This window comes from Drosophila nasuta, chromosome 2R, assembly GCF_023558535.2.
Source record: "Drosophila nasuta strain 15112-1781.00 chromosome 2R, ASM2355853v1, whole genome shotgun sequence".
Classification (NCBI taxonomy): Eukaryota; Metazoa; Arthropoda; class Insecta; order Diptera; family Drosophilidae; genus Drosophila; species Drosophila nasuta.
In genome coordinates, this window is record NC_083456.1 from 25,814,484 (window position 1) to 25,841,095 (window position 26,612).

At 41.1% G+C, this 26,612-nt stretch overlaps 3 protein-coding genes across 7 annotated transcripts; 1 reads left to right on the forward strand and 2 right to left on the reverse strand.

Annotated features, from left to right (window-relative positions):
* The first annotated feature begins 29 nt into the window (after window positions 1-29).
* LOC132785171 (S1 RNA-binding domain-containing protein 1) lies at window positions 30-4,523 on the forward strand. The gene is made up of 12 exons (XM_060791163.1): window positions 30-110; window positions 169-199; window positions 300-618; window positions 676-1,107; window positions 1,169-1,524; window positions 1,580-1,862; window positions 1,922-2,121; window positions 2,179-2,368; window positions 2,421-2,651; window positions 3,910-4,042; window positions 4,105-4,234; window positions 4,292-4,523. Exons 1-12 carry the CDS (start codon window positions 30-32, stop codon window positions 4,510-4,512), a joined length of 2,607 nt encoding a protein of 868 aa, XP_060647146.1. The 3' UTR covers window positions 4,513-4,523.
* Window positions 2,684-3,939, reverse strand: LOC132785679 (uncharacterized). Its single transcript, XM_060791881.1, has 2 exons — window positions 3,277-3,939; window positions 2,684-3,221 (listed from the first exon to the last, which is right to left on the reverse strand). The coding sequence occupies exons 1-2, from the start codon at window positions 3,849-3,851 to the stop codon at window positions 2,699-2,701; spliced, it is 1,098 nt and encodes a 365-aa protein (XP_060647864.1). The 5' UTR covers window positions 3,852-3,939; the 3' UTR covers window positions 2,684-2,698.
* Window positions 4,524-5,126: 603 nt separating the features above from the next.
* On the reverse strand, window positions 5,127-25,605 carry LOC132785677 (PH and SEC7 domain-containing protein). 5 transcript variants are annotated; one of them, XM_060791877.1, is made up of 14 exons: window positions 24,570-25,604; window positions 14,742-14,808; window positions 14,619-14,672; window positions 13,757-14,556; window positions 12,494-13,684; window positions 9,921-10,924; window positions 9,476-9,862; window positions 9,245-9,411; window positions 8,985-9,082; window positions 8,645-8,920; window positions 8,448-8,585; window positions 8,162-8,388; window positions 6,308-6,405; window positions 5,127-6,233 (listed from the first exon to the last, which is right to left on the reverse strand). In XM_060791877.1, the coding sequence occupies exons 1-13, from the start codon at window positions 24,711-24,713 to the stop codon at window positions 6,384-6,386; spliced, it is 4,575 nt and encodes a 1,524-aa protein (XP_060647860.1). In that variant the 5' UTR covers window positions 24,714-25,604; the 3' UTR covers window positions 5,127-6,233; window positions 6,308-6,383. The 5 variants fall into 5 exon arrangements, with proteins under 5 accessions (XP_060647860.1, XP_060647859.1, XP_060647861.1 ...); XM_060791876.1 differs by lacking the exons at window positions 5,127-6,233; window positions 6,308-6,405 and adding an exon at window positions 6,644-6,972 and having other exon boundaries at window positions 24,570-25,605; XM_060791878.1 differs by lacking the exons at window positions 5,127-6,233; window positions 6,308-6,405 and having other exon boundaries at window positions 7,416-8,388; window positions 9,921-10,368; window positions 10,537-10,924; window positions 24,570-25,605.
* Between the last annotated feature and the right edge of the window lie 1,007 nt (window positions 25,606-26,612).

The following is a 26,612-nucleotide window of genomic DNA, read 5'->3' on the forward strand; positions in this document are numbered from 1 at the left end:
TTATCTAATTGCGGCAAAAAACTAATAGAATGTCCACGCGACCGCGACGACTAGCAGCTAGGAAGACTCCGCTGGTTATAGAACTAAGCGACTCGGATGATGACGGTACCGTAGCCTCAAAAGACAATGATGATTATAGGCCAACAGAAACTCGCACACGTTTTGTAGATCGAGCAGCTGCAACTGCCGCATCTGGCGCGTAAGTTCACAAATATTTAAACGCTAATTACAAATATATGTAAATATAAGTACATTTCTTGTTCAGCACTGCCTCCAGGAAACGTTTTCCGTCTACTAAGAACGCATCAGCATCAGCAGATGCGCCAGCAGCGAAAAAAAGGCGCACAAAAAAAAAGACAAAGAGAATGAACCAAGTCCAAGCAATGGCGCAACTGAGGCCACAGCTGAAGAACCATTGCCGTCTGCCCAAGAAGTAGACGGAGCTGCTCCAAGCACGACTTCAGCAACAACGACCACTGGACGCAGCTCATTTTGGGAACGTCGCAAAGTGTGGAATATCCATGAGCTGCTAGCCGAGACGGAGCATATCCAGCCAACGGCTGCGCGCAACATTGTACAACTGTTTGAGAATGAAAACACCATTCCATTTATATGCCGGTATTGCTTAACATTCAATCTATAATTTCCTTAATTCAATGGTGTCCTTTTGTGTAGATATCGTCGCGACCTGGTGGATCATATAACACCAGAACGTTTGCGCGACATTCGCAACACATACACCGAGATTGTAGATCTGCGCAAGAAAGCAGAAAACATTGTGCATCAATTGGAGCGCGAGAATGTGCTGAATACAGAAATACGCGAAGAGCTTATGTGCGCCAAGACCAATGAGGAACTAGAGTTTCTATATGCGCCCTATAAGCCTGCTAGCAAGGGCACTTTAGCAGAAAGAGCCAAGGCCCTGGGACTGCAAGAGTACGCCGACTGTCTGCTTTATGGCACAGCACCCAAAGTAGAACTGTCTGCAATTGTGGATAGAAACAATGCGGATTTGGCCAGCGAGGAGCAGGTGTTGGCGGGCATCTGTAACATAATTATTCACAACATTAGCAAGAATACCAGTGTATTGGAGGAGTTGCGTCGGCTGTAAGAATAGATTTGAGATTTAATTTATTTTTAAATGCTTTAATCCTTTTCTTGTCAACAGACAAAATGTGCATCGAATTATGTTAAAATGCAGCAAAGCCAAAGCCACAACATCGAAGGTTACAAGTAGTAAATCAACAGCTGGAAATGGAATTGCGGACAAAAAACTGGACAGCTCGAAGTTCGAGAACTACTTTAATTTCCTAGCTGATGTCAAGTCAACAAAACCACATCAAACGTTGGCAATTAATCGAGGCGAGAAGCACAAGTTTCTCTCCGTCAAAGTGGAGACGAACAGCTATTTGAAGAATGACCTAACTCGTTTCATATCGGAGCAGTACATGTCCCAAGGCCTCAACTATCCGCTACGCCGCGAGGTATTCAGTCGTGCACTAGAGGAATGCTTCACCAAGAAATGTAAATGCTAAGAAATTGCTAACTTTACTTTATAATAATGTAATGTTTCTCGTAGTGCAACCATTGTTGTGTCGTCAGGTGCGCGCCGAGCTGAAAGAAAAAGCAACGCGTGCCTCCATCGAAGTGTTTGGCAAGAATCTAAAGCAACTTTTGTTGATGTCCCCGTTGAAAGGTGAACGCATCCTTGGCATCGATCCTGGATATACCAACGGCTGCAAATTGGCGCTTATCTCCGAGACTGCTGATGTTCTGGAAACTGGAGTTATTTATCCTCATGGCCGACAGGCCAATCGCAAAGGAGCCGAACAAAAGCTCATTCAACTTCTTAGCAAATATAAGTAGGTAACAATTTATAAAGAGTTTTTCCTTGTCATTGTCTTCTCTTATTTTATCGCAGTGTTCGCATCATTGCTCTGGGCAATGGCACCGCTTGTCGCGATACAGAAATGTGGCTGTCGTCGCTCTTTCAAGCGGGCATTCTCGACAGTCAAAGTATTCGTTACAGCATGGTAAACGAGAATGGAGCCTCGATTTATTCCTGCAGCGATGTGGCCACCAAGGAGTTTCCCAACATGGACAGAAACGAAATCAGCGCGGGTTTGTCTAAAGCACTTTTCAAAAAATTTAAGAGTTAATTAGTAATTCGTATTGTAGTATCAATTGCTCGTCGTTTAAATGATCCGCTGAGCGAGTACGTCAAGATTGAGCCACGACATTTGGGCGTTGGCATGTATCAGCACGATGTGAATGAAAAGACATTAACAGAGACGCTCAATGATGTGGTGTCCGAGTGTGTCAGCTATGTGGGCGTTGATCTAAACACTGCCAGTTTGAGTGTGCTCAAGTAAATCAAAAAGTCGTCACCAGTATCTATTAGCTAATCATCGTATGCTCAGACACATTGCAGGTTTGTCGGAGAAAAAGGCCGAGAAGATCATTGAACATCGCATCCAGAAGGGACCATTCCAATCTCGCAAGGATCTCCTCGCGGTACGTAGCATTGGCGACAAAACTTACGTTCAGTGCGCCGGTTTCGTGCGCATCGAACCACTTAGCGTGGGTGGCAAAGTAAAGAATCCGCTGGACTGCACCTGGGTGCATCCGGAGAGCTATAAAGTGGCCGAAGCGTAAGTACAGTATATACGCACATTTATTAATTCCGAACTTAAGAAACTCATTTGAACTTTGCATCATCACTTGACTTATCCACGCTGGCTTGTGGCGGAGAGGTGTCACTTGGCTTTGGCACATAGTCACTGTCGCTCGTCCTTTGAGGTATTGTGGTCCGATTGGGTTCAACTTGGTTGTCCCACACCAGCTGAATGTTTTTATCCCGTCGATCGCATCCCTGGCACCAACAGGGCAAATATGGATCCAGTGGATTCTTATTGCGACAACGTTTGCAGCTACAATGCTCAACGCCGGCACTCTTGAAGCTCTCAAAGTCCAGATTGTTGCGCAGCAAGGCCAAGTAATCGTCTATGGAATGCTCCTGGCCAGCATCGATTAACTGCGCCCAGGTCTTGAACTTACGCACCACTTCCAAGAAATAATCGTAAAGATCCTGTATGGTTTGCAGCACCGTCTCCAAGCCCATAAGAAACGGACTCTCTAGCGTCCTATCCAACTTATCCAAGCGCACACGCAGCTCTGCCATGTCCTCACGTATGCCGAGTACTTCATCCGCCAACTGAGAGCTGCGAGGAATGACAGCATAAGCCAATATATCCATATTAGTTATGCAATACTTACTTGCTGGCATTGATCTCGTTGTATGCCTTTTGGAACTCGCAAAGCGCACGCTCTTCAGCCAGCTGACTTAAGTACTCCGGATAGATCTTATAGCCACAGGCGGAGCCAAAGAGCAGACGTCGTCTTATGGCCTGGTAACGCATCTGCTTTGCCAGCTTTATTTGTTGCTCTTTGCACTGGGTCAACTGAGTCTCCAAACTCCTAAGCTTACCCTCTATCAAAAGTATCTGCTGATGCACACATTCTTCCAGACGATAATCGTAGCGTGTGTAAAGCGTTTCACATTGTTCAAATTTGGGCAAGAGACTGTTCTTTGGCAGCGTGGCGCCACGACAAGGTGGCGGAAGTGGGTAGCGTTTGTAGCGCTCAGGCGGATAATCCCAACAGGGACCAAACTGCACATTAGCTGTCATGCCCGGTGACTTCCAGCAGGCAGTATAGACGCTCTTCTTATCATAAATTGGATTCTCACCACAAGCTATATACTTAATCTTAGTTGGCTTTTGGGCAGGCGGATAATTCCAACGCTCAGCGTAGAGTTTCTGCAATTCTTTTAGCTTCTTTTTTGGTGCCATAATTGGGATGTCTTGTATTCTTTTGTAAACTGTTTAAATTTTTCTTTTTGCCTTGCAGTGTCATACAGGAATGTGAGTTAAAACTCTCGGACATTGGCAAGCCAAGATTTAGGGAACGTATCAAACAGTTGGCCATGACAGCGAGCAAAGTTGAGCAGCTCGCACAACAGCATAAGTTGCCCACGGAGCGGGTGAGTGGACATTGCAGATATTATGAAAGAAGCTGCTATAATTTTTGTTGCATTTTTCACAGGTGAAATTCGTGCTTGATGCACTGCAGCGTGAACTTTTGCAGGATTATCGCGCGGATCTGGACAAACGGCCGCTATTCAAGCAAGGACTCACACGACTGGAGGATCTCAGTCTCGGTGATGTCGTCACAGGCAAGAGAATTATTGAGCAATGTATCAATTGTCTTCTAACTGTGCTTAAATCCTCAGGTGCCGTCACCAATGTCACACATTTTGGTGCCTTTGTGGACATTGGAGTGGAGCGCGATGGCCTCATACACAAAAGTCATATGAACAATTGTGAGCTGAGCATTGGAGATCGTATTATTGCCTCTGTACTCAAGGTGGACATGCAGCGACGACAGCTGGGATTGCGTTTGGAGAACATGCTGGAGGAGACGGACACATCGTTCACATTGAAGACGGAGTAAAGACATCACCGGCCGAAACAAAACACACATTGCATTTGTAAAGTTTGTTTGGAAGTTTTTAATGAGTGTCATCATCATGTTTTATATCATCAATTTCATTTTGCATTTTGTTCTTAATTTGTTTGTTTATTACTAAAAATATTAATTGTATGTATGTATATGCATATATAATAGTATATAAAATGCACTCAAAGCTTATCAATTAGTGTTTAATTGTCTCATATCAAGCGTGTCCCCCCTTCATCATCATCATCATCAGTTGGTTTTCAGTGTGATTCACTCATTGATTGATCAATACATTTTGGGCTATTTTATTTGTTTGATAAGCAAGTGTTTGGGTTTTCGTTTTGTTTTTTTATTTCATTTCTCAATTTATTGCCGTTTCAATAGAATTGTTAAAAATAATTATAAACAATTGTTATACAGTTTACATTTACATAATTACACAATAATATATAATATATATTAAAAAATATACATACGTATGTATTCAAAGTTATTGTATTTCGTTTTAGCTTTTTATCTCTTGTATGTTTTTATGTTGTATGTTTCTTTTTATTAATTTTCATTTTTTTATTTTTTGTATTTTAATTTCATATTCTAGCTACGTGGACTTGTCGCGTAATCAACCAATTGGTGTTTGTTTTTTTTTTAAATAAATACATATATTGGAGAAAGTGTTTTAATGTTACTTATATCGCAAAAAGGCCAATAGAGCAAATCATATACCGATTTCGACATACTAATTCGCTGTGTTGTTCAATTCATTAATTATTTATTGTATATACGTAGAGAAAGTGTTTCATAATTTATTTTTATCATTTATAATGATAGCGTAGGTAATGATGTAAGTGTTTTTTGTTTTCTTCTTTATGCATGTACTTTTTTAATTTTAAATAAGAAGTATTTTTAAATTGAATCCCATTTTTTTCTGGTACAACACAAAAAGCCGTTCAGCAGAATTCCTGGCAGTTGCCAAAACAAATTGAATATATTTATAAATTACGAGCGATCTCGGCTTCATTTATGAGAATATAGCCTCGATATATATTTGTTGAAATATATATGCATATGTAAAACCATAAGAGTGATTATTAATATTATTATTATTATTATTGTACGTCAGAACTGAGTGTGAATGTAACGACTTGATTTTGCTCTCAGCAAAATTTTGCCACTATCAAAAATTGTATAGTCAGATACAGATATTCGATAAACATACATATGGATTATATATGTAATATTATTGGAGTTTCCCCGGCACTGTGGGTCAATGAAATTTTGGTAAAACATCAAAATGATTGACTTATTTTCGATTTTGGGGCACACATAGACGGTCAAGGTCCGTTTCAATTTGCAATTAATTTCCGATTGAGATTTTTAGCTTCTAGCCAAGGTTCTTCTGTTGAACGACCGATTTTGTAATTAGGACCTTAATACCCTTAACAACTTCAATTACAATATAGTCATAATCATAATGTTATGTAGCTTAAGAAATGTACATAAATTCTGAATTATTGGCAGACTGTTTTTTCTTTTCTTTTTGTTTTGTTTTAACGGCACTGCCGCAACGCGTGAGTGAATCTCTCTCTCCCCCCTTCATACATATAATCCCCCTCTCCGGTTTCCCATTCCCCCGTTATAATCCCCGCTTCTTCCCAGCTCCATTCCTGTGAGTGTGTGAGTGATGTATTGGTGTGCTAATGGTGTGTGAACATGGGCTGCATTAAAATGAGAGAGAGAAATAAATGTAATTACAAATGCAAGAAAAAATCATATGAATGTTGAAACTTACCAATTGCCGCAGTGTGTGTGAGAAGTGTGTGTCGATTGAAATGTTCAAAAATCAATAGCGAAACGAAAAAGCGTAATTATTTCTTTTTCTTCTCTTTTCTGTAAGTGAAAACCGAATGCGTTATTAATAATCACACTTATTAGATATAATTGTACATTTGAATTGAATCGAATGAGGCAAATGTGGTGATGAATAAAATGATAGTGATCAAGATGATAATAAGAATAAATGAGCGCTAAATAAGTATGATATATACAGCCAAGCTATACAAACTGGACAGTTGACAAGATGAAAGAGAACATTGAGATTTTTGTTGTTTTGCATAGACTTGCTCACATTTATATGGCAAGCCAGTTAAGAGAGAGAGAGAGAGACAGTTAAGAGAGAGTTGTTCATATTGATGTTGTTTGTAGCTTGTTGTTGTTTTGTTGCTGGTGTTGCTCCCAAGTGCAATTGCTGCTCTTGTTGGTTTGTTGTTGTTGCTTGTCTGTTGCTGTTGCTATGTGTGCTGCTGTTTATAACATTTATGTTTTTCATATTGTTTGTTTTTGTTAAGCAAAAGGTTTGCGTGTGTTTCAAATGTGTGTCAAGTTCAATGATGGCTTTTGAAATAGGAGAGTAAATGCCGCCAGGGCGCGAGACAACAGCACCCGCCGTCGAACCATCTGTAAAATTCAAGAATTCTTCTTTTTGGTTTTTGCTTTTTTTTTGCTTGATATGAAACGCAAACAGAACAGAACAGGGAAACGCTGTAAACGAACGAATGTGTGTAGCATATATTGTTTTTTTTTGGCATGGGGAAATGTCCACTTGTTAGCATGATTCTTATACAAATATGTTTACGCTGTATATGATTTTGTCTAGTGTAGTGTAGTGTTGTGTTGGATAATTTAACAAAACAACTAAGAGTATATATATATTTGTGTGTGTGTGTGTGTGTTGTGCGCAAAATGTCTCAAAGAGCCTCTAATTTTTATAACTTTGTTATTCGCTACTTTAAAATGTTTTGGTTTCGTCTGCTTTCAAAACCGACAATTCCAATTTTTAAATGTATATTTAGAATGCTTTGTAGGCAAGGTATAAACATTAAACGTTACTACTTCTATTCTTGTTTTTTTTTTTTACCACATTTTTATATGTGTTTGTTTTCTATATTGTGTTGTATTTGTTTTTTCTTTGAACGCCAAAAATGTATTTTCTTTTGCTACGAGTGTGCTTCAAAAACTTTTCGTTATATTATATATAATTTTTAGTTCAGTTGTTTTCTATGCGAAACTTGCTTAAAAATCTAATTGTTTTTGTTTTTTTGGTTTACTTTGAGTTTTCACAGTAATTTGTGTGGTTTTCATTTTGTTTCAACTAATTTGATTAGGCCTTTTGGTTTCTAGTATTATTATTTACCTACGTGCAACACTTAGGTATGAATTAATTGTTTGTTAATCATATTAATTGGTGATTAAAGCTTTCGTCATGGTCGGACAACAAAAACCACATTTAGAAGACAACGACAATGCTAAAGCAGCAACGCAAACAAAAGTCAAAAAAAGGTAAAATAAATACACTTAATATTTACATAAATGTAATTACAACTTAGGACCACAGCTGACAAACACAAAAATAACAAAGCAACAAAAGCTGAGAAAACAACAAACACAGGAATTATATCAGAACAAAAGTAAGGAGAATATTATTAAGATATAATTCGGAAGGAGTGGAATAGGAATGGGAAAGGATTTGCATTAAACCACACAAGCTGAGAAAACTCCCATTACGCGTCAGCCAATGTCTTGTTGGGCATTGCCGCTAGATGAGGAGTTCCTGGGTCGTTGCTGTTGTTGTTGTTGCTGACTATACCTGCTGTTGGTCGACTGCTGTTGCTGTTGTTGTTGCTGCTGCTGCTGTTGAATACTTTGTGGCGTTGTGGGCGTAGTGCTGCCCGTGCTCACGGGGAATGTGTCGGCGTCCTCTTCGAGCGTTGGCTGTGCCGTCGACTGCTGCTGCTGGCATTGCAACTCCAACGGCTGTTGATCTGCCAACAGCTTGGCTGTTAGAATGCTCACATAGGATTCATACCGACGCATCTGTAAACAAGATTCACGCTTTAATTTAAATTCAACACATCTAAGCATGCCACACTCACCTCGTATTGCAAATAGCTTTCCTTCTCCTTGAAGTTCTGCAGCGGCAATCCTTTGCTGGGCACGGGCGCCTTTTGGTGCTCCTTCAACTCGTGTTTTAATTGCGCCACCTGAAGCTCATGTGACTCCAGCTGTTCCTTCTGCAATGACAAAGTGTTTACATATCTATTGTTTAGTTTATGCCTTTTTTCTCACTTACCATTAGCAGCTTAGTCTGTGCGCTGGGCAAGAGTGGACGCTGGAAACGCTTTTGGCTGCCCACGCCACCTTCGAGAGGCGGCGCTGAAAATGCGGCGCACACATAGTTGATGGTCTCCACCCAGGAGTGCAGCTCCTTGGAGTCGCTGGTCTGGAACAGATATTCGGCCTGATCGGCTGTTTGCAGTCGGAACACATGTTGTTTCTTGGTGTAGTCGTTGGCCATGGTGGCCAGTGCATGATGTATGCGTATCGCATTGTGCAGATTGTCAGACATCTATTGGAAAAGAATTCAATTAGTATTTAGATTTATTTAGTGCTACAGCTGCAAATTTACTCACTTGACTCTTGCGAAAGCCGTGCTCATCCTTGTGCAGATACAAAACCAGATCGCGCAGCGTGATGTAAAACATTTTCCACGAGCGTTTGCCAAAAGGAGCTATAAAGAAATGTACAATGTAATTAGAGATATTTTCATTTAAACATAGACTAACTGTGTGATAAGTAAAAGGTATGACATAGGAATCTGACATTTTCTTTGTGGAACACACTACACAATATCACAACTGCAAAAGTGTCTAAATAGAAAGCGAATCCTTACTCTTCTTAAAGCTCGTGTCGTAGCAGCACTTGCGCATCACATAGCCCTTCTTGTACTCTATAGCTGTGGCAGACTCCGGTGCATCCAGGAAAGGATTCTGACTGACGCCAGTCAGCGCACTGTTGTTATTCGCACGCTGCTGTTGCGCATCTCCCGCCTCATCGTCACTAGAAAAAGAACACAAATACATTATTAACACTCAACCAACAAATGAAACAAATATTCGCTTACAGCGCCCATTCGAGTGGCTTCGTTTTGATGGCTTGGTACAAGTACTTGAGCACATCCTTGGGAAAGTTTTCGCCATCATTGAGATCGGCCAGATTATCAACAAACTCGGCACAGCTCATCTTGCGATTCATGTTCTGGCCATGCAGATCCGTGTTCAGCAACATGATGGCACAGGTCAGCGTGTGAACCGCATCCTGAGAGTTGAATGTGCCCGGATTGCAGTCAAGGAAACGTTTCGAGAAATGCACAAGCACACGTTCACGTTCCTGCGTCTCGCCGGACAGCGAGAATTGTTGCAGAAATTCGCGTAGTGCTTGATCCAGAGATTTCTTTTCAAAAGTAAAATGCTTCAAATACTCGTCAGCCACAGCGCGGCTAAAGTCGTTGCTGTAATCAATAGATAATTAATATTTAAGCAGTTAGAATGCAAGAGATGAACACTTGCTTTTTGCTGAGATGCCGCGAAACATCGCTCTTCTTGAAACCATCGAGGGAATACAGTCTTTTGGCCAGGCGTATGGCCGATGGCATGTCCACAGCCTTGGGCGAGTAATGATACGAATGCAGCGACTCCACATCGCTGCCATCGTCGGAAACGGGAGGCGACGCATCGCGTCCCGCAATCGTGGTCAACGGCTCATCGGTTAGCTCATCCTCCGATCGTGTTACACTGCTCGTATTGCTATTGTCCAGGCCACGCACTTGGATGACCAGCTTGTGCTCAGATTGCTCGCGCTCTCGGTCGCGATCACGTTCGCGATCACGCTCACGTTGCTGCTGCTGGGCCCGCAGCTGCTGCTTGAGCTGCTGCTGCTGTTGGCGCTGTTGGGCAGCCGCATCCGAGACAAGAATGGTGGAGTCCGAGTCGCTGGGATCGCTAAGTACCATGCCGCCTAAAATATCGCGAGAACTCAATAAGTTATCGTCGTCTTGATAGTCGGGACTAGAGATATTTGAAATGGCCTCTGAGACGCTCTGATCGTTGCCACCAAAACCACCACCACCACCACCACTACAACTAGCACCATTAGCACCACCACCATTTGGGCAGCCCAACAGACCCGGCATGGCAACAGCTGATTGATCTCGCTGCTGCTGTTGCTGCTGCTGTGGATACTGCTGCTGTTGCTGATGCTGCTGTTGTTGCTGCTGCAGCTGCTGTTGCTGCAGTTGTTGTTGTGCGCTACGTGAACCCGACGAGGACATTACGGATGAGGAGACCGATGTGGGCGACGCCGGACTGCCGGCTGCCGAATTTTGTGGCGATGAACTAATGGAACTTGAATGGGAATTTGAATGCGATTGCTGACCGTAGTATTGCTGCTGTTGCTGCTGTTGTTGTTGCTGCTGCTGCTGCTGCTGGAGTTGCTGTTGCTGCTGCAGTTGCGCCAATTGATGTGGTTGCAGTGGTGCATTGTAGGTCCACACGATGCGATCACGATTCGATGCCTGCAGTGGAAAGAACATAAATTAGTAATCGCTCAATTGACAAGCTTCAATGTATATGCATGTTTATAAGTTATTTATATATGGCTGATTTGTCGAATTAGCGCTGGAATTTCCAATTTGCCGCTGCCCAATCTCCCTAAACAATTGCAGTGTGTGGACGGGTAATGTCTCGTCGATTGTGTGTTTGACGAGTGTAATTACTCGTTGTGAATATGTAACGAGTGTCGGTTCTTGTTGTGTGTAAATGACGAATGTTATTACTCGTTGAATATATGTAACTCGCTGTGAACTTTAATAGTTGCTTGTTTAGTGGGATTATAGAATTAATTACTCGCTGTGAAAATGTAACGAGAACGATACTCGTTGAATTGTGAATATATGAAGAATGTAGCTATTCGTTATGTTAATAACGAGAGTAGTTACTCGTTGTAAACGAGTGTAATTAATCGATTGACAAGTGTAATGGCTTGTTAACTTGTTTTGACGAAGGTTTTTTTTTAACTTTGTTCTGACGAGTGTAGTTTTTTTTGTTGTGTTTATGAGTAGTGTAATTTGTTGTGGTGTTGATGTATTTTGAGTGTGTTAAGCGTTAAGTTTTGATCAAAATCTTGTTAACTACTTTTCAACTACATACAAACATTTGACGAAAAGCGCAGGCAACAACACAAGAAATTGCAAATCATAAATGTACCACAATGTTGACAATCAAAATCACATCAATGTTTAACAATAATCTCTGATCAGAGCATGCCATGCTTAAACAAATGGCAACCTTTTTTTGCGTAAAATATAGTTTAGTTTGTTGCTGCCGCCTCGACTAGTTGTTGCCGTTGTCTCTGCTGAAGTTGCTATCGTTATCGTTGCTGTTGTTGTTACATCCGGCGACTCGTTATTATTATTATTATTGTTGATGTTCGTCTCGTTCTCGTTGTTGTTCAGCTGTGGCGAGTTGTTCACTATCGTTGCAGCCGACGCAGACGTTGTTGTCGACTAGTTTTACGTTATTGTCGTGTGTTAAAAAGTTTTTAGTTTAAAATACGAATCAACAGAGAGCGAGAGAGAGAGAGAAAACGAAAGGCAGGAAGGATAGAAAAGAAAGAAAAAAACACAAGTAAGATAGACAAGATAGAAAGTTGTTAAATATACACAAAGTACTTAGTAGTCAATAATATGTAGAGATCATATAACTGAATACAGAGCAAATAGTAACGAGTAAGAGAGTAACGAGAGTAACTAACGAGTATCAAGAGTAAATAAAATAAATACTACAGAAACAATTGAAACATGATGAGATCGCATGATGATTAATTCGAGTGACTGCTAATTACAGCTGATGAATGAATATGAAATGATCGATGAATACTACGTGAATTGGATACACACACATACAAGGAACATATTCAACTACTATAAACAACGCTTTAACAAATGTTTACAGACAACAACGTGTTGTGCGTGTTCTGCGGGAGATTCTTTTGAGGGGAAGTTCTGGAAACTTGTTCTGTCATTTCGGCTAGTTGGGGAAAATATCACACTACACAACGTATGCTCGTTGCACCGTCGTCTCACCTGCGAATCCTCCGAGTCGTGACGGGTATCCAGCAGCGTATTCAGCGAGCTATTCACATCCTCATCGATATCGATGGGTATCACAGCCGCAATGCCCTCGCGCTGTATCTGCTGCAGATGATCCTCCGATTTGCTGGTACGAAACCCAGCTGCATCGCACTTGCGCACCACATGCCCGTTGTGACGGCGCACCACAACAGCTCCGCCACCCGCTCCGCTGCCAGCTGGCGCATTACTCGATTCGGGCGCCAACGAACTGGGTTCTGGGCTGGTGGGCACCGAGCTGGCCGTCTCTTTATCAATGAGAGGCGCCGACAGCGAAATGGGCGACGTTGGCACTGAGAACGAGGTTTCGTCCTGCAAACCCAAACCCAGCACAGCCTCGCTCTTCACTGTGCCGGAGGAATTCGACGTGGACGCCGAGTAACCAGCCGTTGCTCGAGCTGCACAATCAACAGCATCGCGATTCCTTTGCTGCTGCTGCTGTTGCCGCGCCAGGCTGCGTTGTTTGAGCGCACGCATTCGCTGTTTGGCCGAACCAGAGCCTGAGCCCAACGAATTGGTCGAGTATTCCTCGTCGCCAGCATCGTTGTCCTCCTCGTTGTAGTCCACATCGTCGTCATCATCATCGTCGTCCACTAGACACTGTCGATCGCTGTCATCCTCGTCACCGCGTCCCATTCCACTCTGATACGTCTCGATGTTGGTGATGTCATAGTGTGTTTGATCCTCCTCTCGCTCCTCCGGATCCGCATCCAGTTCATCCTCGTTTTGGTAGTATTCATAGCGCTGTTGTTGCTGCTGCTGTTGTTGTTGTTGCTGGCGATAACGCTGTTGTTGCTGCTGCTGTTGTCGTTGCTGCTGCCGTTTATTGTCATCATACTCCACCGTGGCATCCTCATCGCGTTCCAATTCTTCGCACATTAGCAACGTATCGTTGGTCAACGAATCGCGTCGATTGTAACTGTTGTTGATGCTATCACGCTGCTGCTGCTGTTGTTGCTGCTGCTGCTGCTGACAGCGCTGCAACTTGGCATCACGTTTAACAGAATCCGAACTGGCCGTATTGGTGGGTGAATCCACCGACGAGGACGAAGTGGGCGATGACTCGCCGGAGGCACGTGGAGCCAAGGCGCCATTGGCGCGTGCATTGGCCAGATTTCGCTTGGGAAAGTCACGCAAACTGTCCACCTGCAAATAGAAACAATTAGCATCTGTATAGTGAGGATCATCTGACAACTATCTGCAAAAGTCTGCACTTACCTTCTTGGCCTGCGTTGTGAGTAAGCTGCTGGATTGCGGCGTCTTCGACAGATTCAATATCAAATCACCCGTCATCATATAAGCCTCAAACCTCGGCGCCTTTGCCGGTTGCGGTGGCGCCGAATTGGGCTCCGGTTCCCGATCCGCCTCCCGATCCGTATGACGCTGCCGATTGGCAGCCGGACTGCCGCTGTAACTGTTCGAATGCTGCAGCGGCTGCAGTCCGTTGCCGTTGGCCGCCTTTGTGGGGATTTGGGATGGACGTGGACGCTTATGCTGTGGCGATTGCAATTGTGGCAACTGCTGTTTTGGCGCAGCCTTCAGAGCCTGTGGAATGCGTGACGGGCGAAATGTTGGCGATGTGGCGTCGCCACCTGCAGCTGCTGCCGTTGGCGATGTGGCAATGTTGCTGTTGCTTATGCTTGTTGTAATGGTGGTCGATTCCACCATTTGTATCTTGGTCGAGCTGGCGGATGAGTTGCGACTGTGTGTGTGCGTTGTTGTTGACGATGCGGTGGCAAATGATTGAATACCCGTTGTTGTGGTTGTTGTTGGCGATTGCTGGCGCAACGTTGGCAAATGCGTTGTGGGCGTTGACTTGTAACGCAGCGCCGGTGAACCAGCATTTGGGGGCGTGGCGTTGCCGCCCTTCGAGTGCAACTGTTGCTGCCGCTGATGCTTCGGCGATGCGTTCGCGCTGCTGCTGTAATCGTAGATATTGATGGGAGACTCAATGTCCACGTAATGCGGACTCTGCGTGTTCGCCAGCTGCTCTTTAATGCGCGCCTTCAACTTGGGATCTGTGGAGGAAATGCTAATTAGAAACGATCTGCGAATAATTATAGTTTATTTAAAGACTTGCCTCGTTTCAGCTCCAAGGTTACTAAGTTCTCCGACAGTCGCAGACATTTGAGCACTAGAATAACATTTAAAAGATTAATACGCTGCAGTTGGACTAAAAATATATGTTTCGCCATGAACTTGCCTTCCTTCGTTGTATAGCGATGCACATCGATGCCGTTGACTTTCAGTATCACGTCGCCAGCTTCAACCTGCAAAGAGCAAGAGAGAAAGAGAGAGTTAGTAAAGATGATTGACTGACGGTCTGCTCACAGCTCTAGGAGGCTGAAATTTGGACACATAATAGCTGTTAAGTTGTGAATATGAAATATGAACCTATTTCTTAAAATTCTCTATGACAACTGCGTGAAATCTGGGGTCAAAGCTTGCTCGACGGACGTCTAATTTCGGCAATGATTTGCACAGGCAACAAAAACTTATTGATTTTCCTTGCACAGTCTTTTGTTATTGCCCCTGCTGCGGGGGCGGGGTGCGGGGGCGTGGACAGAGGCGGTTTCTCTGTTTGTGTGGCACATGCCGTCGTCAATCCCCAGCGTTGTTGTCGACACTTGTAAACTATTTTTAATTCTTATTTTCAGCGTGTCAACAACAAACAACAACAAAACGACGATTCGGCGGCGCTTTATTCTGACGTCAAAATTGTCGGCGTGCTCTTGTCATTGTTGTTGTTACTGTTGTTGTTGTTGTGACTGGTACGCATTTCCTCGTAGTAACAGGCGAGGAGGAGAGTCCTCTTCAAGCACATAGTTTATTCAATAAATTTATTATATAGTATCTTGTGTTGTACGCACTTGCTCATGCAAAATGCATGCGACTTTGAAATTGGTTTTATTGCATAATTAATAGCGCACAAAGTGCCTTTTTCGACTTTTGGGACGCTAATCTAAATTTTATGCACGACAAAATTCACAATGTCTAAGAGATGCCGCGCGCTACCTTTTTTTGCTTGTCGGTCGGTTGTTGTGTCTTTTGAGAATATTTTCGGGGCGCGCGAGTAATTAAACTTGGGGATATTGCACTACTTAATTTATGCGGTCGCTAGCCTGCTGTGTGCATGTGTAGCTATCGTTCACAATAGACGACGACGACAGATGAGCGCAGAGTTGCATGGCACTCGCTCTCTCGGCTCTCTTTGTGCAGTCTGCACAGAGCGCGCACTTAAGAGAAATGCAAGTGAAGAGAGTCTGCTGCATACGGACTGCAACGATGCTATGTTCGGCTCCTCTAGAGGGCCGCCAACGTCATTGAAATGCTGATAAAAAATTAATTTCAAGTCCTTTAGAAAAAAATATACAAACACACACACGCGCTACTTTGGGGTTTACGTAATGTTTTGGAGAATGGCAAATGGAAACGCCTTAAATGGAAAGCGTGAAAAGCCCCCTTGGCGACGGGTTACAGTAATAAGACTGATAAGTGAACGTCGCGATGCGTTGCGTCGCGTCGCGTCAAAATCTCATTAATAGCACGCCGTTAAAATCTACAGCATCAGCTGTAATTAAACACTTCAACATAAGCGAGAGATGAGAGCTGCACTAATACAATTGCAAGCCACACATGTCTAGGCGCAATTCATGCAAATTAGCAGCACACACACACGACTGTAAACATCTGCTTGTGTGTGTACACACGCATTACAAAGAAATTGCTTTTGCTTGTTGTCGCTTGTTCGTTTTCATTTAGCCGGCATTTCACTTTCACATCTCCAATCGTTGAAATTGGCTTGCTTATGTATTAGTATATGTATGTATGTGACTATTTGCATATATTTATTTACAAGCGAAGTCAATCAGAAGTCCCGTTTGCCCTTTGCCATTCGATAAATTTAGAAATTGTTTTCAAATTGAATAAATAGCACCATGTTTAAGTTCATCATTTTGCGTCACGTTTCTGTCTTCATGTTTTGTTCGCGCAAGCTGTTGCAAAGTTTCGTGAGCAAGTCCTCGGCCTTCACCCAGTGTGACCAGATATTGGGACCAACGACAATGATAAATGAAACGAATTGTAGCGTTAATTAATAATCATTGGAACTGGGTATTGTTTATTAACAGGTGTTTACGACACACTAATCGCATTTAAATCAAATTAATATACCATAAAAACACTGATAACGTACCCTCGCTATTGTTTAACATTGTCGTCACGTCTGGTTATCAATCTACCTAAAACGGACACTTGATGCCTCAATTAGTGTCAAAAAACCATTGAAACACCACTATTAATACACATTCAATATGAGTATTTATGTACATATATTTGGGGTAGCTTCGTATTACGGCAGTAGTTGTGGCTTTACTTGAACTCAGATTCAATGACAACGCTTTGTGTATGTGTGTGTTATGCATGTGTTTATCGACAGTGTGAATGGCTTTATTGTTGTGCCAGCAATATCAATTAACAATAGCAACAACTGCACGCCCACCCAATTACAAGCACACTTGACTGGCGGTAGGTGGCGCTAGGCTGTAGTAGGTAAACAAACGCAATGGATTGATTGTATTAGTGTCAGCGTGCAATGCCATCGATGACGATGTCGATAACAACAATAACAACACAGGCGACATGCCGATGACCTAGTCAAGTACGAAGCCATAGCCATGGAACGAGTGTTGTCTTCACACAAGCAGAGCAGAGCAAAGAGTGCAAAAACAAAAACCTTTACCTCTTTGCGTCATTCATTTGGCAAAAGAAACATGAAATTTATTGAAAATCAATGTAAGGAACAGAGACAGATAAAAAAAACCAAGAACAACATTGCGTGGGCCGTTACCGTTACCTTGTCTTGTCTAGCAAGCGCAAAAAAAAAAAGCACGCACACCTGACGCAGACAGAGACAAATGCAGTTGTTTCAGTGATAGACGAATAATTAGGACAAAGCGTAATTCGCAAACTCTGCGTTTTGTTTTGTTGCCATGCCAGTTCTTTCACTTGTCTTCACAGCATAAACCATTGTGAATGCTTAAGAGTGACCATCACACAGACACGACACGAGCTGTCGCTGTCTCTGTTATTTATCATCATGCTTGTCAAGCACATTACTCTATGTCTGCATGTAGTGGTGTCTGTCTGTCCGTCAGTCAGTCCACTATGACGTCTCATTTAAATATGTTTGCATGATAAATGAGAGCACATCCCTAATTCGATAACAGCAGAAGCAGCAGCAGCATTGCAGCACTTTTGTCATATTCCATTCATACATTTGTTTGTTTGTATATTTGTACGACCTTGCCAACAATCTGGACTCTCAACCATTGTGTGATGCGCGTCTCTTTTTTAATGATCACAACATTCATTTTTGCACAACAAGAGCGCTCCCCCAACCACAATCAACAACAAAAAAATAAGAAAAATAAACATTAAAACGTTGATTTTATTATTACGCGTATAGGTGAGTGTGTGGTATGTGGAAGTGTGAAGTGTATGTATGTGTGGGTGTTGTGCAATCGGTAATCGGCAAGACAGCCGGAAGTTGAAAATGGCGATATGGCATCCCATATTCGGCTTGCTTAATTCTGCTAATTTTAGTATGATGTTAAATCTGACGCCGTTTCCATGTAAATTTTTTTGTCCAAATAGTATACAAAACTAAACTGCTTGTGAATTGAGTTATTCACGGATCGTTGCAAATTTAGCGCACTACTAAACACACAAGAGAAGAATGTACAAACAATTTAAAGTCGTAAAATTATACGTCATTTAAATAGAAACCATAACGCAATGCTCTCTAAGAACTAGTTGTTAAAGCAACTATAACTGTGTATTTGTGTATTTAGTTGACTGTTGGATTTCCATTTTTTACGACAATTTCACAGCTACTTTACCTTCATTCTGCCCACTTTTGTGTAAACGCAAAATAAACTACAAGCGCGCTAGAGTTAAGAGAGCACGCTTAAGAGATACCCTGCTCAATTACCATAATTATAAGTAAACTAACAAATGGCAGATGGCGCCAGCTATTATCCCTGGTGAGATCATATTAGCTTCCATACGCTAGATGGTGCCAATTGCGATTGCTGATATCTATTCTCTACAGTTGCCTGGTTTGTTGTTTGTATCGAGAGTTCATTTACAAGGTATACAAGTTACCCCATAGCTAAAGAATTACCACAGAAATGGCAAACCCTCATCCCTTGCTTCTGTGCAAAAGTGTAAAAATTAGACAAAAATAAAACTACAACAGAAACAAGAACAAAGCCAGGCAACGTAAATGTGTGTTTTGAACAAGTTTATTTTCGTTGCTCTTGTTTTGTTATTGATTTGCCTACACTGTTGCATTGTTGCAAAAATGTATTCCGAAAATGGACTGGCAAACAAACCAGGCCAACAGCTAAAGTTTTTTATTTGGGCTACTTGCCCTGCCCTCCACTTCTAATCTATTCCGGCCGGCCGGCTCCTCATCGACATATTCTCTGGCCACTTTGCGTCTAATTGAGCATTCGAAAGACAAGAAGAAAAAAGAAGCATACGCCATACACACATACAAATACACTCTTGCGTGTGTTGTGCAAAGAGAACTCGAGACGGATGACGACGACAAGTGCTGCCACTCAATTTACAGCCAACACAGACAGCGGCCAAGTGGCAACACCGTCAGACAAAGTGCAGCCATTTCTTACATGTTTATAAAAACACTCACACAAGCAAACAAATGTATCTACATGTGTATGTGTGTTGGTGTGGCTTTTGTTGCTTATGCTTGGGTTTGGCAGCGTCTTTTGTGACGCTTGGGCGCACACAAACAAACACTCTTTAATATAATGCTTAGATTTAGCGCAAAGTTTACTGCACACTGAGCTACCGCTGCGCTTTCTTTGGCTGCTGCTGCTGCTGCTGCTGCTATATTTGTGCTTTTTGCATGCCGAGCGACGACGCGCGAGTGCCGAGTGCCTTATGCACTCATTGTTCTAAGTTATTATTTCGTTGATTGTTGTTGTTTTTGTTTTCTTGCTGTGCGCTGTGGCGTGGCGTGCAACGAACCACAGCCATTGGAGCTCGCGTTTGCCACTGAGCCACCCCTTCCCCCTCACCTATCCCCTTGAGCCACTGCCCACCACCCGTTGAGCCAACAGCATTAAAAGCTAACTTAATAAACGCGCTCACAATTTTTGCTACTTTTGTAATTCAATTAAAGCGAATTCACTTTAGTGTGCACTTTTGACTTCAAGCGAACCGAGAGAGAACCCAACGAACCTACAATCTCTCTCTCACACACACATACGCTAATATATGTGGGCACATCTCTCTTTAGTTGGAACGTTGACATTTATCGAAATGGCAAAATGGTCGCGTGCAAAAGTTGTTGTTATCGCAATTCTTCATTCTTTCTGTTGTTGTTGTTATTGTTGTCGTACCGTGTCGTGACCTACCCATCTTTAGCCACTGTTGCCATCTCGTGCTACGCACATTGAACTCAAAATGACAGTTTTATGTTTTCTAGAGCTTGACGTTCTTCACCGTTTACTTGCGCGTTTCATTTCGTCCACAATTTTCGTCGTAAAGTGCAAAGATCTGTGGGCGGGCTCTCGATAACGAGCATTTTGCAATGTTGCCATCACTAACACTTCACCACAGATGCTCTCACATGCATGTGAGTCCACATAGACAATAAATAAAAAAAAAAAGAAACAGAATACAAAAATCAATACAGCCTTGTGCTTCTTTTGTCTCTATTGTTTGCTTGGTCGTCGTCTGCGACAATTAATTTGTTTTCAGGCTACAACAACAGCAACAGCAAAAGTCGTTAGTCACTTCCAGTTAAAGGCTAATTAAGAATAGCGTTAGAATTTTTGCAAGACCAAAAAGACGGTCAAACAAAAGGAAACAGAGAGACAGAGAGAGATGAGAGGAAGTGGGTTGGCCTAAAGATCGTAGTGCTGAAGATTAAAATTGTGTTGATGTTTTTGAGCCTGAACCAGTTCCGAGTACATCTCGTAATTGAAACGCGTACAGTTTGTTCCAGTTCTAGAATTTGAACTGGTCAGCAAAATGACGTAACTGGCAGGTTGAGGATTATAAAGCACGGTATAGTAGGTAGAAATTAAAAAGTCATTTAGACTCTGGAATGAAATATATGAGAACCGCGAAATTGATTAATGATGCAATGAATGCAGCATGATGGTAAAAAAAAACAATACAAAACAAAACACATCATTAAGTGGAAAGAACATGTGATATAGCAAAACACATATTCGAGTATATACATATTTCTTTAAACGTCTCTACATTTCTCTCTTGAGACAATTAATACAAAATTTGCCAGTCGTTATCGTCGTATCAAATTGTCCGTAAACAAACAAACAACGAACACAAACTTGCACAAAGGAAGTGCAACACAGAGAAACACTACTAACAATAGCACAAGTGGCAACTACGACGAGAAAAAAAGAAGAAAATGCATGAAGGCACAAAAGGAATGCGTTGACAGTCGACTGTGGAAATTGTATGGTCTTATATATGTAAGTACATATGTGTGTGATAAATATTCTGCTACACATCGTGTGTTGAAAGCAATAAACGCTCTTGGCTTTATTAAATTGAGTTTCAATAAAAAAAAACCCCAGCCTTTATAGCTAAACGACTCTATCAGTCGGGCAGTGTAAACATTCCATAGCATTAATACTTCTTTAGGGATCTGGCAACACTTGCGCATGTCACAAATATAAATCACTTTGACATCACGCAATTATGAACTATCGACAGAATCACGGTCCAGCACTATAAAGTGTGAGAAAATATTTTATACATACATGCATTGCATATGTATTTATTTCCATCATGCATACGTTTGTACACTCATAGTTGTTGTCGTTTCTGTTTATCTTGAGAGTTTTTACACAATTCACAACTCATTGAAAAATTGTGTTCACTGCGAGAACAACAACAACAACACAATCATAAGCAAGCTGACAAATGCAGACACTTTGTGAGATAGAGAAAACCAAAAACAAAAACAAGACGAAACACAAACGAGAAGCATCGCCCCAACAAGTTGTAAGCGAAAGCGATAATAACAAATTGAAAAAGTGCGTGCCGGTGCGTGTGTGTGTGTTTGGGTGTGAGTGAGTGCGTATGTGTGCGTGATTACAACGCCGGCAGCAAAGTCGACAAGTTGGTTGCGACGACAATGCCAGCAGCAAATTGCAGCGTACGACGGGGTTTACAGCTCTCTATAGGTATTAGTGTATTGGTGTATTTGAAGTCGTTGTCATCAGTGTTGGCGACGCAGCCGTTTTCTCGACAAATATAGCATTTAAATGATCGATTATCGCAGAAATTTGATTCGTTAACATTTTGGCATCATATAAAAAAAAGTTTACATACTGATTTATGTATACAGGTTGAAGACCTTCGTCACTTAATTAATACATCTTGTAAAATTTACGAAAAAATGTAAATAAAACCCCAAAATTTGTTACATTGGCTAAGTACCAAGTCTCACATTATTTAAAAAATAATTGCTTAAACCAGTTTGAGGAATTCATTTTATACTTTCATAACAATAAAATTAAAAAAAAAAAACATTATTAACTTTTTAAAATGGTTGGAACCCTTATTCTTTGTGAGTAAATTTTTGTTTCTTCACAAACAGCTTTCTTTGGTCCCAAAAATTGCCAACACTGTTATTTATGCAATTGTTGCTGTCTTTCTGCTCCCATTTCTTGTTTTGATACCCTATCATTATAAATAGAGAAATGTGCAACACTTTTTTAATGTGTATTTCCGACACCATTCATGATAATACATACACCATGTATTTTGATAATCTTTCGATGTAAAATTTGAAAATCTTCCAGGTTTTGTATAATTTCTTCTTCCCACATTCCGCAAGTTGATTATTTAAGGTGCATGTTTTCGTATTTTATTTTGTTAAATTATTTAATAACTCAAACAAGTTAAAAATTCCAAACACGTTTTCTACGTTGTATTTTATTTACTTTTTACTTTATTTTTTTGGATGTTTTTTTGTTTAACTCTCTTCGCTTTCACGCTTTACTTGTTATGGTTGCTGTTGTTGTTATTGTTGACAAAACTTAAAAGCCAAAGGCAATAATATTATGCGTGCTCAAACATTTTGTAGCTTGCTGTCGTTTTGTTTTGTTCCGCTTTGTTTTCATTATTTTTATTTTATTTTTGCATTTGACTTCGTCTGATAATTATAAAGCGAATACTCAGTCAGCTATAAAAGTATTTGTATGTGTGTAAAACCTGGAGTTATTTTTATAATTTTGTCTTTGCATTACTTTTTATAGCATTGCTGTGATTGTTGCCGTTGTTATTATTATTGTAATTGTTCGATTGCTTTGTGCTGCGCATTTCTTTTGAATAGAGCCAAACACTAAATGAACTCTGAATGAATTTTTCTTGTATTTAAATGCATTTAAAATGTGCAACACGTTTCATGGGTCTAGCGACGTGGACAAATCCCTAACGAATCATTTCCGATCCCGGTTTTTTCCTTTCTTTCAAACATTCTTTATAATTAAATCTTGAGGGTTTTCTATGGTGTTCTACACACATAAGACACAGATACACTCACGTATATGTGTATGTGTGTTTGTCAACAGAGATAAAACTGTACAAACACAAGTCTCCAATGCATAACTCTACACGGTGACTAGATACGAATTCTTTATGTACTTTTCTGCAAGAATTTTACTATTCCAGATGAGTTGAGATTTGAATTCGGAATTATTATTATTCTTGGAAAATGAGGAAACGCTTATCGCAATGTACATAAGAACGAGTATTTATTTATTTAGTTTTATTTACTTACAAATATGTACATTAATAATATTATACACATTAAAAGTGCAATCAGTCATTGTCTTGAATGTTTAAACATTAAAGTCTTAGATAATGGAACTGAGCATACAAAGAAAATGTTTTAAACATATTCAAAATACGATTATTATCAGCATGCCGGCGATTTGATTAATGCATTGTTGATTTTTTCATAATATCAAAAGCTTAAAAGCAATAAAAACATATGCTTAATAACATACTACAAATCGCTGGAATTGCTAATTTATAAGTGAATGTGTATGTGTTGCGTCGAAAACAAAATACAAATTCTTTTTATATACAACAAAAAAGTGAAGATCTTTTTTTTTTTGCGTCACGATTCCCGGCTGTGCAAAATGATTTAGTTGCCTTGTAGATTTATTAAAATGGAAATTTAAATACATTTGTGGCTACATCCAAAGAGAATTGCCAATTCTATACACACTCACATACACTTTACAGTTGTATGTATGTGTGTGTAGATATTTATTTTTGCGCTAAATTGAAATCGAAAAGAGCAAAGCAATTCATGGGAATTTTCAATAACAAAAGTAAATAGAAACGAGCGAAACCAAAACGAAAATTGATACATTGAAATGAGTGTGAGTTAGCAAGTGAATATATGTGTGTTTGTGAGAGTGGCCAGTGCCAGCCTCAGACACACACATTCCCAAACCCCCCTTCTCCCCCAACAACCTTAGCTGTAGAGCGCACCAATAAAATAGCGCAAGTGACACGATGACATCACAGTGGGCGACAAACAGCGAAAGACCACCAAAAGAGTAAAGAGCACAGACGATGGTCGCAACTCTTTCACATCTTCTGCATTATTGAGTGCATTTCGTTTAACACTTAAGACAACAACAACAGCAACAACAAGAAAAGGAACTACAATGTGCTTATCTACGACAGATACTCCACCACCCACCACATCTAGAACCCACTATGGGCTGTTGCTTCCCCCACAATGCGGTATTGAGGTGGATTTTTCCCCCTCCCTCAGTCCAACCTTTGGTTCTTGGTGGTTGATGAAGTCATAGGGCAGTCCCAAAGAAAGATACTGCGACAACTTAGAGGGTGGGAGGAGGCATGGTCACACTAACATGGCTGTTAGTGTTGGTAAGCATGCAAGTAAATACATATATATGTGTATGTTGTTTTTTGCACTTACCGCACCACAATCGGCAGCCGGCGAATTCTCGACAATGTCGTAGATGACATGCGGCGGTCCAGTTGTGCCGAGCAGCGAAAACCCGAAACCGGAATGCTGCTCGCTGCGACTGCGACGCAGCACCACTTTCAATTCCTCGGTCATTGCGCGACGCTGACGTTGACGTTGTCGCCTTCTGCTGCTGCGCTGCGCTGCTTTTTTGCCGCTCCCTGTGTGCGGGTGTGATGTGTGTGCGTGTGTGTGAGTGTGTGTTGGTGTTATTTGCTGACCACCTGGGACTGCTTTGCTGACTGCTGACCGCTTGTTCACTTACGTATTTATGTTTTTCGTGTGTTTTACTTGTATTTAATTTGCCAACGTGTTTGGCACTGTCGTCATTTGCACTTTGGTTTAATTTACTTATTCACGAAATGAAGTTTTGGGCTTGGCTGCGCTGTCGTTGTCGCTGCCGCCACTTCTCGCTACACTTCTTTGCGCACTCATTTACAATTGCTTTTTATTTCACTTACACGCAGGCACAAAACGCACACACTCACACGAATGCACGCACGCACACACAACACTCACATACAGCAACTCAAACGCAGACACAACACACACACAATTACAATTACAACTTCAAAATTGACTACTTGAATTTTGTGTTGATCTCATATTTAACAATTTCAATTGCTCCGCTTTCTTTTAACGCAATTTTTTTTCAGCTACCGACGAAACCTAAAAACTTGTTAAATTCGGTTTTCGGTTTTTTCTTCTTTTTTTATTGAGACTCGCGAGACTTTTTTCTCTCTCCACTGCTTTCAAACACTCTGTCGCCGCAGTCGCTGCTGCTGCGCTGTTGTTTTGCCAACTGCCGCGGGTTGCAGATTTAACCAATCATTGCGGCGCGCCTGTACGTTATTTGTCAGGCTATTAATATCGGGTGTTACGCTATTGCGAATACATTTAATTAATTAGTATTAATTAAGTTTGATGAAGAACAAAAAGCTGATGCGGATGCGCGACTCGCGAACCGACGAACACCACAGACGCCTTTCTGTTGTTGTCAGTGTGACAGCAGATTGCCGTTTAAAAAATGATAAATATACCAAACTAATAATTGCTTTTAAGGTAACACTTTTTTAGTGATGGACCAATCAAAGCCGTTTGCATTTCAATAATTGCTTTAATACTAAAAATATAAATTAATAACCCAAGCAGAAATTATTTATATGAACCTGAACGCAATGAAGATTTATATTTTCTGTTTGAAACTATAAATGTTCCACAAGTCGGTACTTTTTTTCTGCATAACGATGTTCAGTAGACGCAATAGTTCATCTTCGGATAGGTATAGAAGTGTGTAACGATATGTTAAGTTCGATTTATCATATAAAGATATGAAATTAATTATTAAGCACAATTGAACTTACAAAAATATTTTTTTTATAGTAATGTTGGCTAGCATGATATATTTTGTTTGGGTGACTATTATACCGGCAGCAAAGAGCTATCGGGAACAGTTTGGAGTGTGTTGCCAGATGTCGTAAAACTAGGCGCAAAATTTAACTTGATTTGAATTGTATAGAGCACCTTATGTTTAGAACTTCTTTCCAACATTGCATTAGTTGAATTCATTTATACAGCATTACAAGTAAGTTCAAGCCTGGATATGCGCTCCGTAACGCAGTCTAATGATCTGTAAGAACTTTAAAGAGCGTGCTATTGATATGTGTCGTTATAAAAAGGCGATAATCGACAGAAAGAGATTTTTATGAGCATTAGATAATTGTTGGACACACAAAGCACTTGACTCATGTTATGATAGATAGAAGAGACACTGCCACACATGCGCTCTGCAGCTACTTCCGTTTTGTATTGCGTATTGTTGTTTTGACAAGAGCTCGCAGACCGGGCATATGCTTCTAAAATAACAACAACATACTTTGTGGGTGTCATAATCGCTCAGAAAGTAAGCGGCAAGTGGAACGGAGAGGAAGAAAGATGAGCGCACGCGACGTCTCTATCCAGATGTTGCGCACAATTATCATATCAGCAGCACAT